General features: G+C 42.4%; 1 protein-coding gene across 2 annotated transcripts in view; it reads right to left on the reverse strand.

Annotated features, from left to right (window-relative positions):
* Positions 1-17,600, reverse strand: part of HCF107 (high chlorophyll fluorescent 107) — a 434,314-nt gene that overhangs the window by 210,618 nt on the left and 206,096 nt on the right. For both annotated transcript variants that reach the window (XR_016266887.1, XM_089459467.1), the window contains exon 5: positions 15,233-15,478. Coding sequence is in view for 1 of the 2 variants with exons in the window: in XM_089459467.1 (XP_089315593.1) it covers positions 15,233-15,478 (246 nt within the window). In the remaining variant the exon portion in view is untranslated. The remainder of the gene's footprint in view (positions 1-15,232; positions 15,479-17,600) is intronic.

Consider the following 17,600-nt stretch of genomic DNA (forward strand, 5'->3'; position numbering starts at 1 on the left):
TTTCTTTCGCCATCTCCTTCTTGTAGGCCTTCAGCGGATCTGCATCTTCGGGTATAGCTACCACAATATCGATGTAAGCTTTGAGATCATACTTATCTATAAGGCAAGAAATTCTTGCCTTCCAGATCACATAGTTGGAGGCTCCATCCAATCGATCTTGATCTCTCAACACAACTGATGCCATCTCTAAGAAAATGTCAAATTCCTCTTCTCCTCTACGCAGCTGCTGCCTAGCGATTCGCACTCCCTTCTGGAGTGACAAATCCCGCATACAACTACTGCTGCTCTACTAGGAAAATTCGAACTTTTTGGCTACAAGTCCCCTAAGAAAAGAATTCCCTCAGTGTGTGCTCTTCCTTCTTCCTGATGCTATTCACACTAGCAAACTACTGCAGAATTTGCGTCCTAGCTAAAGATCTGCTATGCAAGAAAACTGTTGCTACTCCCTCTGCCTCTGGTACTCTTCGATCTAGAAAATTTTATTCTATGTCGACTCACTCAAAGAAGTAAAATTTCCACGAAAAATTGACCCTCCTTCCCAAGGAAATACGCTGCCCTGGGGTTTCGAATCGCTACCTATTGACCATTGGAGTGGCACTTAATGATTATATGAAAGACTCTATGCCCAAGGATGATCCAGAGGACACTTGTACCATCAGATATCATCAGTCAATATAGTTTTTTAAACTTCTATTTTCTCATCATCTTCTTGTACTTAGATTCCACACCTTGCGGGGAATAGTAATAAGTGATACTAGTAATGATGAGTTTTGAGTATGTAATAGGTCTAGGATGTTGGGATTCGATCAACAAACAAGTACACCTTGGAGTGTTTTTTTATCTGGTTGATTATCCCTTCTTTTTCAGAGGCAGATAATTTTCTGGGTTTTTCACTCACTGTTTACCCCAAAGTCGGGATGACGGTTTGAAGGTTGAGTCCCTAACACATATTAGTTTCTAGAGTTGATGTATAATACCATATTAGATCACACAAAAAATTTCGTGAAATTTGGTTAGTTCTAGATAGTCAATTTTTTAATTTTTAGATTTTCCGCACTACGGAAATCGCAATAAAAATTGTACTTGTGATGTAATAAGTGATGTCTAGAGAAGTTGTATGGGGTATGAGTAATGAAATTTGCACCTCTCACCCTCAACTTTCTACTAGGACACACTTTGAGGGGTTAAAAATGTGTTTTTAACCCTCAAAACCCATTTTTCCTAAGTTTAGTGGAAAACCTGGCAATTAATTAAGCCAGAAATTAAATAAATAGAGAAAAATAAATATCCACACATGCTAAATGTCATGGAAATGAGGTGGAAAATTATGGAGGAGTTAAAGTGAAATCTCAAGGTGATGTGGACTCCTAAAATCAAAAAAAGGACGTGCTTAAATAAAATCGAATTTCTGGCATTAAATGAGAAAGTTGCCTACTTGGAAATTCGAATTTGTGAAGTTAATGCACATTTGGAAGGATTTGGGAGAATATTTGGTGGAGATTTTTGTGGGAAATTGTCCCCACATGGGTTACCACCCATATACGCATGTCATTCCATCATAAAATTCGAATTTGGCACATAAGAGAAGAAGAAAATGATGTCCACTTGCCAGAATTCGATTTTTACACTTGGCATTGGAGCTCCTTTCAACAAATTCGAATTTCTCTTTGGGATTGTCACCTCATTCCACTTGTTTAATCACTTCTACATTGAGATTGGATCCCATAGTTCTATATAATAGAGTCTTGAACTCTCATTTGTATCATATTGTTACTAGCTATTGTGCTTGGGGAAGTGTTGGTGCTTTCTACACTTTCAAAAAATCAATAAAGACTTTGGGGTTTCATTCATGAGGTGTTCCTCATTTGGGAGTGATGAATTGTTGATCATTGGTATAATTCCTTTTACTTTAGCTTTGATCTAATTTGTTTCCATATGTTCTTGTAGATTTGTTAGTGTAGAGCTATCTTGCATTGACATTTGATTTAGAAGTATGCTCTAATTGGTTTTAAATAGATATCTAGAGTTTCTTATCATTGTTTATTGCTAAATCTATATGGAACTAATTCTTGATTGAAGTTTTGTAGAAGAAACATTTTGCTGGGATCATAGAATCAAGCGTGAGGGGAAGTCTTTGGAGAGACCAACCCACTCTTGATACATTATTAAAGAAGCTCTCATTTGTTCTTTGAACCTTCATAACCTTATCTTACAAAGTGGTTTTGCAGGGATTTTTGGAACATAGCTTGTACACAAATCGAGTACTTATAAATTTAAATCTCTTTTAAAAAAACATTGTACTTCATTTCTTTCATTTGCTATCTAAGAGCTTGAAGATGGCTAAGCAAAGATGAGAGTTTACTCTCAATCTTTAGCTTAGCCTTTTGTAAATTATAATTGTACATATACATTTTATCTCGCTGATTTTTCTATTAATACTTAACTTATGTTGCAGCGATTGTTTGGATTGTTTGCTAACTCTTGTGTGGCAGATTTTGAAGAGCAACTTCCTGCAACATCTAACAAGTGTTTGTAGGACCTTTGGCAAGTGTTGGGGGTTAGATTTTCAAGGATGCCATGAGCCCCTTTGAGGCTTATTTTGGCCAAAGTCGAGTTCACTAGAGGGTTGCCCATTTTCCTCTCTAGGGCATTTGGAGGAAACTTTCACCTTGTTTAACCATGCATAAATTTTGTAAAATTTTGTCATTACTCTCTCAATAAAGGAGATCTAGTGTCCAAGTTTCAAGCAATTATTGTGAATACTCTCCTTGAAGTTTAGTTGAGGACTTTGAAGGGCCCTCTTCTCATTGTAATATTAATAAAAGATCTAATTTGCTTATGGGAGCTTGGGATTTCTCCCATGGTATCTTATCTCCCCATTTAGAGGGAGGTTTCTCTTGGGTGGATTGACATTTGCATGGTTTAAACTTTCACACTTCATTCACTTACATGCATGCTTTAATTGGGAATTAACACAACCTCACTATCACATTTCATTAAGTTAAAGTTTGTTACAATTTCATTTGAGCTTTGCATTTTCTATCTCATTGTTGCTTGGAGCTACAAGCTTACACTTTACTTTGGGCAATTCATCCTTTACATGCAAGCATTTTATATTCTTAACAAACTTTGATTCGTTACCATTTACCTTGGTAAATTGTTTCATGAGCACTTGAATACATGCTTCATTTTTATGCTACATTGTTATCTTGAATATTGGAGCAATTTATTGTCATTGTCTATTTGAAACAAATTTTACTTTCAAGCAAATTACTTGCATCATTTTAATTAATTGATGAGACACATGCAACACTTGTAAACTAATTGTATTCCTCCAATTGAAGTTATAATGGCAACGTATGTTGAACACTATTTTATTTTCAAGCATTGCAAATCAATCTCTTTGAAGCATTTGCATGTAGCATTATTTTATTTTGGGGAAAATACTTACATGCATTTCATCTAGGCATTTTAGTATAGGAAGGCCCCAAGCCTCATAAAAATTTTACCTTCAACATAAGTTGGTTGAAGTAGACATCTTAGGGATCCTCTACTCCTTTATTGACTCCTCACAGTGAAATCCATATCTTTGGGTGAGGGTGAGGGTGAGGTTTAAGGATTGAAGAGTTAAATTGTAATCTTGTTGTAGAAATAATTAATAAAATTAACCAAGAGCACTTTCCATTACATTTACTTTACTTGTCTCTTGATGGTTTGAGTTTTCATATGCAAAGTCCATCCCAAAAGCAAGTATTGTAATCCTTTCAAACAAATGTTTTCCTTTCATGCTTCAAGTCTAGTTGCATATTGATGTCTTGGTTTAACACTTCCTTTCTTTTACATTTCCAAGTTAATTACTAATTTTTGGGTTTATGTTTCACATGTTTTGATTTATAAAGTTGATTATCTCAAAAGCATTTTGTATCTTAAATATCTTGCGCCAACATTTTTTGTTTACATTTCAGGGTTACTTTGTTTTGTCTTTTGAGACCATTTCATTTTACTTTGAACAAATAGATCTTTAAGTTGTTGAGCAATTCCTTACAAGGCATTGGTTTTATGGTTTTTATCATTGGCATTGTTATTTCAAGTTGCTCACATCATATTTGCTCATAAATCCTTAAAAGTAATTTGTTTTCACTATAACACTCTCCTAGAAACTCACATCTTTTAACTTAACTTTTTATTAGGGACCACCCATCTTAGCTAACCTAGGAGATAGCTTAGACGGAGAGAGTCAGGATTAGTGTGACAGCCCCATCTTTGAGTTCCCTGCCACCAACCACACCTTGTGGGATTGAAGGATTTTCTCACTAACTTGTAGGTAGGTGTAGGCAACAGGGTCAACACTGCATATGTAGAAATTTGAACCTCCTTCTCCCCTTCTACTTTGAGCTCTTTGGCTTACGAACTGTGCTTCGATACCGTGTGAAAATCCAGCTAACCCCGAATCCTACTGCAGCAGCTGATTAAATTTCTCCTACTTGTTAATTTCTGAATCAAATTATTTACAATGTTACACAGTAAACATCGATATAAAATCTACTGCAGCTTTCACAACATAAAATATTGCAAAAACAAAATACTACACATGATAGAAATAAACACACGCACAATTACACCATTTTTTTTGGACAAGCATCCCTGGAAAAACCCAACTTGGGAAAACCGGTGCAGCAACTAAGGGTTTTAATTATTAAGCAATAGTTTTATGAGTACAAATCATTGGATGTCGAAACTGGCTATCTGATAGAGAGAATAAACTGGTAAAGAGGTAGTAAGAAAATATCTCACACTATCAATGGAGATCCGACATTAATCTGGGCTCTGGATGAGATGCCCTGTGCTATCTCTGCACAGACTTTGCGTGGGTGCACACAGTCACTGTGTCACAGCTCAAGGGACTGCGTCACCCTTTCCTTTTGATCTTCTGCCCACTGGAAACTCGACTACCTGGCCTTCTGGACTCACACCCTAGCTTCTGGCACTGGATCTCGACTGCTCCTCAGCAAAAGTATAGACTCCCTCTGAAGCACTACGCTGCCTCTCTGAACCTCTCGTTGCCTTATCTGCCTTGTACTCTCTGGGACTGGAAAAATCCCCTCTGGTCTATTTACCCTGCCCCTCACTACAAGATCACTCAATCTCCCTCTGGCAACTCAGTGCTGCTACTATTGAGAAATTTGATCTCTAAATCTCACTATCTCGATGTGTTCTCCAAGTGCCCATCAAGCTCCTTATAATCTCTCGTTGGAGCACCAACGACCAAAATTAAAACACAATCAGGGCTAAGATTAACTGGGAGTTGATCCACATCTTTATCTAGAAGATTCACACCGGATTTAATTAATACCCTTTAATTAATCACATTTCCTAATTTTAGACTTAGGAATACATTAAAAATGATTAATTATTTTAATTAAACCATCTCTAGGCGGAATTTTCCCAAACGATTTCTGGGTCTTGGAGAATGCAGGTGTCTTAGCCTCTCTGCAATATCTCAAAGCTAGAGCACATACGATGCTACAGAAATCAACACATTCGTCAACCCGAAAGGCATGACCAACCATTCGAAAAGGCCCTCCTTGGACTTGAAGGCAATCTTCCACACATTGGAGGGTTTGATAGGCACCTGGTGATACTCGGACTTCAAGTCAATCTTGCTTAAATATTTGGCCCCCTTGAGCTGGTCCAGAAGGTCATCAATCTGTGGGAATGGGTACCTATTTCGGACAGTGATCTTGTTTAGCGCCCGATAGTCAATACAAAGTCTCCAGGTCTCGCCCTTCCTCTATACCAATACAATCAAGCTCCCACAGGGTGATGAGCTTGGCCTAACGTGCCCTTTCTGCAATAGGTCTTGAATCTGCCTCTTGATCTCATCGTTCTCCAGAACAAAGCGTCGATAGATCAGTCCATTGGGTAGCAACGTGCCCAGGGTCAGATTGATGGAGTGCTTGACCTGACAGTGCAGAGGTACCTCTGTAGGTGAGGCGAAAATGTCCCTGTACTCCTCCACGACCTTGTCCATTTGCTGTTGTTGTGTGGAGGAGCCCTATCTAGAAGCCGTGGCTACAACCTTCTTCTTGCCTTGACGGCGAATCATAAGGAAAACAAATTTCGCATCTGGCAAATGATCTTACTGCATTGTTTTGCAGTGATCAAAGAGATGTCGGTAGGCGGCGCTACCTCTGGTATCCTGTACAACTTATTGCCCAAAGTAATAATGACAGAGTGAGATCTAGACTTATATACATCATGTAGCTTCCACAAGTATGGTTGTCCTAATAATACACCACAGACTTCAATAGGAGCAACATCACACAATGCCTCATCTGTGAAGGGCTTGATGTTGTAGGGAAAGTGACACTGTTGGCTGACGTGGAGATCTTGTCCTTGGTGAAGCTACCCAATGGTGTATGGTTTTGGATGTGTTGTCATCAATAGGCCCAACCGCTTCATGACCTTTGCTGAAATGAGGTTCTTTTGGCTCCCGCTATCGACAATGAACTGCAGCAGAGAACCCTTCACCCACATCTGTGAGTGGAAGAGGCGTTCCCCCTCCTCTGGATCTTCAGGCCCATTCTTCTGGATCTTGGTAGTGGCCAAGGTGGCACTGGGCTCCGCATCAATGATCTGCTCACTCTGTCATTCCCCTTGTCGGGTTTTGACTCAGAGTCAGAACATGACTCTGATTCGGACGCCTTTAGCTCAGCCAGTGATTGCTTGGCCCAGAACTCACTTGTGTTGTGAGTGGAGCTCTTATGGTACTCACACCATTTTCCCATGTCCTTCCTTGTCTTCATGGTGTTGTTCTTTGCTTGCAGCTTCATTGGGTTGCCCTAGGTCGCCTCGCCTTGCCTTTGGCCTTTGCTTTGTGGTTTGGGGGTGCCTTTTCCTTGCTTCAAATTCGCAGATCCAAAGTCTCGCTTCTTCTGTTTAAACTTTTGCTCAATCTTGACAGCATATCAGTATGTCGTGCCGAGCGAGGAGATGTCCAGGAACTCCATCTCGTCTTGGATGTACTTGTGTAGACAGTCGTGGTACTTGAGTACCAAATGTCGCTCAGAATCCTTGATACCCAACTTCGTGCAGAGGGTATGGAAAACATTTGTGAACTCCGGCACATCTTGGTCCCTTCCCTGCCATAGCATGGTCCACTTTATGTATTTATCTTCATAGCTTCCAACAAGGTAATATTATTCCTTGATGGCGTCTCAGAAAGAATCCAAAGTGGGTGCGGCTGAAAACAATGAGGATTCTCTCTCGTCCTTTTGTTCATAGTAGGTTTCCCACCAGTCCTTGACGTGTGGGGCGGCTTTGAGAAGTGCAAAAGTAATATTTTCCCAATTGGAAAAATCATGAACTGAAAAATATCCTTCCAACAATTCAACCATTTATCTACAGCATCTGCATCTATCTGGCCCTCAAATACGGGAATATCGAAGTTAACTTGTACCTTAAAAGGAGTGGCACCTCCAAAGTAGCTGTTGGATGAAGATGTGTTGCCTGTGGGTAATTTTCAAAGGATCTGGGAAACGTTATCCATCATCGCATTCCTTTGTCGCTCGAGGGCTTCCTCGAGCAATATTTTGAAAGGATCTCCTACCCCCTCATCTTTCTTTTCTTCTGCCATGGGAGGTCGTCAGGGTTTGCAAGGCTGGTCTTGCAAAGGTTCAACCAGTTCGAGCCCTAACTCCTTATACCCTGACCAAGTTTGTAATATTCCTACTTAGCCATGGCTAATTGGAATATTCGATTTTGTTCAATTTTGCCTTCTATAGTTATCTATAAATAAAAGTGAGGAAGGGGTACATAACTCACTTTAGAATAAAAAATCACTTCCTACGTAGCACAACGTTGTGACTTAAAGGGGAGCCAAGGGGGCCAAAGGGGGACACAGAAATGAAGCCCACGCAGACACATGGAGAGATTGCGCAGGAGGGAAGAACACGTGGCAAGAGGAGAAGCACGTAGGAGGAGGTGAGCCTAGGAATTGTGAGAGGCAGAGGATATAAAATAGAGAGGAGACCCCTCATTTTGGATCATTCAGCTATGTGTATTTTGAGCTAGTCGTTTCGACTTCTGAGCACGCTGGCTGTTTAGCTAGTCTGCAGCACTGTTTAGTGCATTGAGTGTCTCCGTTCGAAGATCTCACCCTTAGCCCCGAGGGACTTCGAGTGCCTGCTCGGGCAAGGTATTTCCTTTGGTGTTTCAGCAGTAGTTTCATCATCGTTCCAGCAGCAGTTATAGCAGCATTTTGGAGGACTACGCAGCACTGGGAGAAGCACGTAGTTCTGTTTGGTTGTGGTGCTGGATTGGGGGTCTTGCAAGTGGGTTTTTACTGGGAGATTGAGCAAGGGTCAAGCTCTTGTCTCATTGGAGGATTTTTGGGAGGATTTCAGGTAGTGTTTCAGGCAGAGTTTAGAGGGGTTTCTTCAGTGGCAGCGCAAGGCATTGGAGAGACTACGCAGAACCCCAAGAGGGTGTTTTTCGGGGGTTGGCCATTCCAAGAAAGCTTTTTGGGTTTTTCTGGGTTTCTTGAGTAGAGCCCGAATCCAGAGTTTCAACATTTTCCGAGGAGGGGAGCAGCCCCAAATCATCTTTTGTTTCCTAGCAGCAGCAATAGCACATCAGCAGCATCCACGTAGAGAGGCCATTCTTGTCATTCTGAGAGTATTTCTTCACTTGCCTTGTGCAAGTTGAGGTGCCATCTGTCTAATCACCTCTTGTACTCATTATATTGCTTAGTATAATAAAATGGCTTAGCATTTCTCGCTGCATTTCTTGTGTATCTACTTATATTTCTAGTTTACATTATTATATGTTGTTCCACTGTTATTTTATCACTTCTGGGTTATTATATCATTTGCATATATTTGGTTGGAGTTTTTGCTGGGGTTTGAGAAAATATTTTGGGTTAGGAATATTACAGTGGTATCAGAGCATAGATCTGGCTCAGCCTGTGGGGCTAGCAATTTATGACACCAGGGGAAAAACCCTACATTGTTATAGAGGTAGGAGGTACAGAGACACTAGATGTAGGTTGAAGAATACCTACGGGGAGGGAGACTTCCTGTGGTGGACGCAGAACAGGTGGAGCTTGTGGTAGACGCAGAACAAATAGAGCTAGTAGTGGATGCAGAACAGATCGCCGACGAGGACAGGAAGAGATTTGCGGATATGCTCCTCAAATCAGTGCAGGATCTGTCGAGGCAGATTGAGGTGATGGGGCAAAGATTCACGCAGTAAAGGCCAGACAGCATGAGAGCCCACGAGTTTTTCATATTGGTGAGGGATTAGGTGCATCCCATCACTTGCCAGAGCAGCGTGATACTACGCAGCAGATGGCCTCACATGCCCCTACACGCTCTACCATGCCCACTTTCTTAGGAGCAGACACGGGCGCCGTAGCCCAGCAGGAGGCAGAGCCAGACATATGGGCGATTATTTTGCACTGTGCAGAGTACCAGGCCTATGGGCAGGAGTTCAGGCAAGCCCTCTCATTCAAAGATTTTGTTCAGCTCCAGCGGGATAGTAGACCCCGCGACCATCACAGAGGGTACCGACATTACCATGATGGTGACACTCACCATGCAGCGAGTAGATTCCACTTGCATACGTTTGATGGTTCATCAAACAGTTCGGCAAAGTCTTGGGTGGAGAAGCTGGACATTTATTTCCAGCTTAACCAGATGTCGGAGGCAGAGGCCATCAAGGTGGCAACATTGCATTTGGATGGCAAGGCCCAGGATTGGTGGTTTCATGGGATGGTTACACTAGCGCACTCCACAGTGACGACATATGTTGAGTTTACCAGGAGACTGATGGAGCGATTTGATCGGAGGGATCTAGAGCAGCATTTTGTTGAGCTGATGAGGCTCAAATAGACAGGGAGCCTAGAGACCTACATTGCAGATTTCTTGAGGGTCTCCGTGATGGTGCCAGACCTATCCACGGCACGGAGGGTCTATATGTATGTCGAGGGGTTCGCAAAGCCACTTCGGGGTTTAGTCCGATCCACTAAACCGGCCACACTCCAGGACGCTATCAGCAGGACCCGGGACTTACAGGATGTCTTACCCAGGACCCGGACACCTTACCCCCAGAGACAGACTTTCCAGTCTAAGGGGAAGGATGTGAGGATTCCCCCTCCAAAGGGGAATCCAGGACGAGTACAGCTTAATGACGATGCCAGGAGGAAGCTGAAGAAGAAGTGGTTGTGCTTCACATGTCAGGAGCCGTGGGCACTAGGACATAGATGTGCCATTGGCAAAGCACATTTTATTGAGGTCTTCTCTGAGAGCAGTGGAGAAGACAATGACGAGGATGATGTGGAGGCAAGAGATAGCCATGCCATACAGGGACCTTCGCCACCTCCACTGCCAGCAGCAGGTGGTGCATCTTTTGCACCTACCGGAGGGGCCCTTGCAGCATTGCGAGGAGTTCCCAAATATCTGACGCTACGCGTACAGGGGACAGTACATGCCCAGAAAGTATCAGTTTTGGTGGACAGTGGGGCGACCCACAACTTCATCGATACCCAGATGGTTGAGCGGAGAGGTATTCACACAGAGAGCTTCGATGGGTTTTCAGTATTGGTTCCAGGAGATCAGACAATGACGTGTGCTCGATATGTTCCAAAGCTTTCAGTGACGATGGGCACCTACACATTGATTGACACTTTTTCGTGGTCGATATTCCGAACACCAGCATGATATTGGGTGTTCAGTGGCTTATTACTCTAGGGAAGGTCACGACAAATTGGAAGACCCTAGAGATGGAGTGGGGTGATGAGAAGACAGGGAGGCATGAGAAGATACGGGGACAGCACACATATCCGCCTCAGACTGTTTCGGCTCATCGGATGGAGGCAATCTTCCGGAAGGGAGACATAGAGTGGGCAGTGGAGCTGCGAGCATCAAAGGCAGGGACTACAGGGTAGACGGTACATCCAGAGATCTAGTCCATCCTTGATCGGTATGCCATAGTGTTTGGAGAGATTCCACTAGGACAGCCACTGGATCGGGGGTTTGAGCACACTATCGAGCTTGAGCAGGGCATCCAGGCAGTGATCACCACCCCCTATAGGCATCTCAAGGCCTATCGGGACGAGATTGAGCGGACTATCCAGGAGTTGCTGGCTCTTGGGCACATTTGACCGAGCACGAGTCCTTTTGCTTCTTCTGTGGTGTTGGTGAAGAAGAAGGACGGTACGCTGAGGATGTGCATTGACTATAGGGCCCTAAACAAGAAGACCCTGAAGAACAGGTACCCCATACCCAGGATCGATGAGTTGATGGACGAGTTGAGAGGGGCACGTTTCTTCTCAAAGATTGATTTGAGATCGGGGTATCACCAGATTCGCGTGAAGGAGCAGGACATTCCCAAGACCGCCTTCAAATGTCACTATGGGCACTTTGAGTTCTTGGTTATGCCTTTTGGGCTAACTAATGCCCCAGCTACATTTCAGTCCTGCATGAATCACATCTTCCGTAGTCACTTGAGGAAGTTTGTGTTGGTATTCTTCGATGATATTCTCATTTACAGCAGGACTTGGGAGGAGCATCTCCAGCACATTGAGACAGTATTGCGTATCTTACAGGAGCAGCAGTTCTATGCCAAACTCTCCAAGTGTGAGTTTGGGTTGACGGAGATATTGTATCTGAGACACATCATAGGGGTGGATGGAGTGAGGGTCCACGAGGAGAAGATCAAGGCCATAAGGGAATGGCTAGAGCCGAGAAACGAGATGGAACTTCAAGGATTCATTGGCATTTGCACTTATATCGGAAGTTTGTCAAGGTTTCTCCCAGCTTGCTGCACCCCTAACAGATTTGACGAAGAAGGGGGCATTCAGTTGGTCCGATACAGCGCAGCAAGCCTTTGATAGGCTCAAGGAGGTTATGAGCAGTTGCCCGGTGCTTGCATTGCCAGATTTTACGCAGCCTTTTGTTTTGGAGTGTGATGCGTCGGAAGAGGGGATTGGCGCAGTATTGATGCAGGGAGGCCAACCTATAACCTTCGAGAGCCGGAAACTCCTTCTACACGAGAGGTTGTATTCTATATACGACAAGGAGATGCTGGCCATCATGCATGCATTGGTTAAGTACCAGCAGTATCTGGTGGGTAACAGGTTCAGGGTGAGGACTGATCACAACAGCCTCAAGTTCTTTTTGGAGCAGAAGCAACTACAGGAGAGGCAGCAGAAGTGGATCAGCAAGATCCAAGCATATGACTTTGACATTGAGTATGTCAAGGGTAAGAACAACGTGGTAGCAGATGCCCTTTAATGTAGACCAGCCACGTTGTCTCTTATGAGCTTGGATATAGATTGGAGGGCTCAACTCTTAGTAGAGTACTCTAAGGACAGGTTTGCATGTGAGATTCTGGACGGACAGGTGGCAGATGACAGGTACAAGGTGATCGATGAGATCATCTATTACAGGGATCAGATCTTCTTGACTGAGGGATCAGATCTTCTTGACAGGTACAATCAAATTCGATTTTGGGAGCAGGACGCCTCGAAGACAACCTTCAAGTGCCACTATGGGCACTACGAGTTATTGGTTATGCTTATGCCATTTGGGCTAACCAACACCCCAGCAACTTGCCATTCATGCATGAACCATGTGTTTAATAAACAGTTGCAGAAGTACGCACTGGTTTTCTTTGATGATATATTGGTCTACAACAAGACCTGGGAGGACCATCTGATCCACTTGGACAAGGTGTTGGGGATTCTGGAAGAGCAAGAACTATATGCAAAGAAGTCCATGTGTGAGTTTGGAGTGATAGAGATGCTCTAATTGGGGCATGTAATTTAGAACGATGGGGTTCAGGTCCATCAGGAGAAAATTTGGGCGATCATCGAATGGCCTACCCTGAAAAATATAACAAAATTGAAGAGCTTCCTTAGCCTCTGCACTTACTATAGAAAATTTGTCAAGGGGTTCTCTTACAGGCCTTAGCAAAAAAGGGGCTTTCAGTTCGATCGAAAAGGCACAGGAAACATTTAAGAAGTTGAAGCAAGTGATGAGTTCATGTCTTGTGCTTGGATTGCCATATTTCACCCAGCCTTTCATGCTGGAGTGTGACGCTTCGGGAACCAGGATAGGAGCAGTTTTGATGCAAGATCATCACCCCAAAGCGTTTGAGAGCCGCAAACTCAAAGATTATGAGTGACATTACTCAATTTATGACAAGGAGATGTTGGCCATCATGCATGCCTTGGCCAAATTCCAACAGTATCTAGTGGGGAACAGGTTCAAGTTAAAAACAGACCATAAGCAGAGTTATTTTTTGACAAAGTGCCCAAAATTCTGCCAAATCATTACCATTGGATGCAAAATGGCCATACTATTTCTAAAATGGGGTTATACTAGAAAATTGGTTAAAAGTTGGCCTAGCTATGATGTTGTTGAAATTGTTGTGTGAAAATTATTGTCTATTTTGACCACTTGACATCCACACACATGGTTGTTAAGCATTTTGTGGACAGAAACTCCTCTTTTACTAATCAACTCACATGTTTGAATTGGTTGATGTGGTTATTTCATGATACATTATTTTATTGGCTAAAAATGGTTTTCAACCATGGTATTGAGGGTGTCTCTTGTTTTATCTCATGGAATTAATTGAGCTCATGGTTTTAGTTCACAGTTCGAGCTAGTACATTGTATCAAAAAGACTCTTTATCTATATAAGGAGGGAGCCTCCTCATATTTCGGTTGGGGATAGGACTTTTCCCTCTAGGGAAGATTTTGAGTGGTAACAGGGAACACCCTTGCTCAAGGGATCAATGCAACAAAATCTGCGGGGATTTATTATTGGTTGGTTGGGATGGATGCATTGGATTCCTTCAGTTTGAACACATTTTGATTGTAAGGTATCTAAGTATCCCTTTTGGGGTTGGTTGTCACTTGTAGCTATGTGGGATTTGTGTCTGCTGAAGATTCAGAGCAAGTTGCATATTTGGCATCATGATTCATAAGGACTTCCCTGTTGCACCACCGGATTGGATTCCTTCAGTTTGAACACATTTTGATAAGGTATCTAAGTATCCCTTTTGGGGTTGGTTGTCACCTGTAGCTATGTGGGATTTGTGTCTGCAGAAGATTCAGAGCAAGTTGCATATTTGGCATCATAAGGACTTCCCTGTTAATGGGAAGCTAACTATGTCAACACAAAAAGCTATGATTAATCTTTCCTTTGGCATTATAGGCCTAGTCCTACCTATAGGATCTGCTCTTTCAAGCTTTCTTTTGTGGACACTTATAAAATTCTGTTGAGACTAACTTTTAACTAGCATCTACATATTTTTCATTAAGGTGCCTGTTACATTACAATGGTAATGATTCCATAATATCTCTTTCATGGAATCACTGTGGTGGTGGACACTATGGTGGATTTACTATTCCTGTAAGTGTTTTCCAAGTATATTTCATCCATTTTATAGAGTCAGGCAAAACCTTGATTTGGATTGTTTGGAGCTTCAAAATGGATTTGGATTTATTTCCAGAGGAAAGTAACTTTAAATACCTGCAGAGGCATCTGGGCCCCTTCAATATGAGCAAAACCTCTAGAATGAATACTATAGAATAACAAGAAGCAACATGCTCTAACTATAGGAATGTGTAAAACCATAATTCTGGACAAAAGTTATAATTAGAGTAGGCAGGTCCTATTCCCATTCTTTTAGTATTGCATCCAACCACCTGAGTTTGTTAGCACTCAGGATAGCTAAGCTAAGATAGCCTCCTTAGGGCTTGTAAAAGGAGAAAACATGAATATAGGAATATTCAATAATTGATATATATCTTGAATTTTATAAGGTTAAAGCTCCCTTTTTATCTTCTTGCTAAGATATTTCAAGTGTAAAACGACAGTTCTTTGCTGTTCAGGAGACGGGACTCATCTTGTTGTCAACTATACAAAATTCATTGATGGGAACTGTATTACCAGTCTCTCTGATTAAATTCTATGAAATATGGTACAAGCTTGTTAACATGATACAAGAAAATAAATGAGAAAATAACAATAAATGCATGCATAAAAACATACATCGAAATATGTCTTTTCAGCTCAAACTAGATGTTTTGCATTCAAAAATAAGGAAAACACAGTATTTTATAGTATAAAGAAATATATTTTAGAAGAAAGAAGCAAGATTTTAGATTAGTAAACATTATTGAAAGGAAAGGCATGCTTGCACTGATTCATATAAGCTTACAATCCATATGGGTTGATGACTCGGATCAACTTGACGAGCTTTTTTAAAGATCTCCCGAGCAATAGTTGCAGATGAGCATCTGTACTCAAAAAGTGCATGAGACTGAAGAAGAACTGGATCCCTGGGATTTAGAGCATGCCCCACTCTAAAAAGTTTTCTTGCTTTGTCATATTCTCCTTGTGAAGTCTCAAACAGTGCCCAATTTTGCCACACTAACCGGTTTTTTGGACTTGCTTGGACTGCTCTCTGCATCAGATATATAATGGAAGACAACAATGATGAGGCAATCAGAAAAATGCATGGAACCATGGAACCAAGTATATGCAACTAAAAAATGATGGAGCATCATGACAAAGATAATGGCTATTCAGAATAAGATTAACTGTGACAATACCATAGTCAATTTGACATAACTATCAAAATGTAGCTTCCTGAAGAGCTACACAAGACTGGAAATTCATTGGGTTGAAGATAATAGAAGTGGCACACACACAAAGGTCAAGCTCTTTTCAAGTTTGCAAGTAAAAAGAGGAATTTTAGGCTGAAGATTTATCAGAAGTTCCATAGAAATAGATACAATGCCAGGTGAGTGTCAGAAAACATGTACAACGGGATTTAGGGCATACTTATTAATTAAGAGGGAGAAAAATCTCCCTGAATGCTTGTGATATGATGTGTCAAACAGCTTCATCATGTGCTTGTGATTGTTATGATTAGTGGAGTCATGCTGGGATGTGATATTCCTACTTAGTACTTTACTAAGTAAATATCGATTTTGCTCAATTTTGGCGTATTACATGGTTACACTTAGGAGAAGTGGGCTTAGGGGACTTTCGATTTTTGGCATGAGAGGCACCCCAGCATTAGAGTTCGTTGGAAAGATTGCGGCTTTGGTGGAGCGTGGGGACCACCACAAGGGAATTTTGGCCCACATGGAGAGTATGCTCTCATTGGAGCGGAATTGGTGAGAGGAATTCGATGTGGGCCCACATGGGCAATCTTGGAGGCAACTTGACAAAAGGAAGGAGGGACTCTCATTTTACTCATCATCTGTCATTTTCAGAATTTGTCTTTTGACATAGCATGCTTGAGCAGTGAGCCAAGTCTGCATGTGTTGTTCAGCACACCAAGTGTTTCCGAACAGAAATCTCAGCCCTTGCTTCGGTGGACTTCGAGTGCCAGCCCAAGGAGAGAGTTCTCCTTAGCACCAAATCGTACCAGCAGCAGTGAGGCGGAGTTATAGTAGAGGGGAAAGCTTTAGCCACGCAGGGACAGCGCAGTCTTGGGTAGAGACACTTCGGGAGGTTGAGGAGTGAGTGGACTTTGTGGAAGAAACTTGGAGGGAAGGCCAATGGAGCCTTCTAATAGGGATTGCAGGCATTTTTGGAGCATTCAGCAGCAAAATCTTCAGCTGGGTCGATTTGCCCAGCAACAGAGCCACTCAAGCCCAAGAGGGTCGAATTTCCGGGGTCAAGCTTTGGCCAAACCCTTCGAGGGTTTTTCTAGGTTTCTTGAGTAGAGGTCGGGATTAATTTCCCGAAATTTTTTGAGTAGTGGAGAGGGCCCTAGCAGCGGATCCTTTTAGGCAGCAACACATTTCGGGGCATTTACAGTGCAGCACTTGGGAAGATAAGAAAAACAGATTGGAGCTGGGTGATTCACTTATCATTTTGGGGCTTTACTAGCTTTCCTAGAGCAAGCCCAAGTGCACTCATTCTAGCACCTTGTTGTACACCTCTTTCCATTAATAAAATGAGTACACAGTGTAGTTTTGGATGCAAATTCGTGGTCTGATTGTTTGCTTTGGTTTCATGGTGTTTTAGTCTATTTTGCTTTGCATATTTACTGTTAATTTTCCCTTAGGGATATTACAATGGTATTAGAGCTCATAGACTTGGCACAACCTATGGGAGCAATGCAGTCTATGACACCAGAGGATAAGCAAAACGTGACTTACCCGAGGCAGAGGTATAGAAGCAAAGAACGACAGTTAGAGATCACCCCTGATCCTATGACTACAGAACCGGGGTAGAAGAAACCAACATGGGGGGCAACGAAGGAGACAAAAGGGATGAGGAAAAGGAGTTTTCCCAACTCCTACTGAAGGCAGTGCAAGACTTATCTCGGAACATTGAAGGAATGAGCTAGCGAAATGGAAATGGAAACAAGGGCAAGGGAGTCCAAGGGGATTTCCACTATGGAGAAGGAACTGGCACCTCGCAACACCATGCATCTCTCCATGCCAACATGCCATTGATTCCGAACACACCCCCTAGATCCACCATTCCTACATTCCTACAATTTGGAGTTGGTGGGCAACCGGAGCTGGAGGAGGCACGTTATGGGGATTATTTCCTAGAGTAGTAGT

This window comes from Pinus tabuliformis, chromosome 7 (genome assembly GCF_031772625.1).
Source record: "Pinus tabuliformis cultivar Carrire ecotype Pingquan chromosome 7, CPIR1, whole genome shotgun sequence".
In the NCBI taxonomy this organism is placed as follows: Eukaryota; Viridiplantae; Streptophyta; class Pinopsida; order Pinales; family Pinaceae; genus Pinus; species Pinus tabuliformis.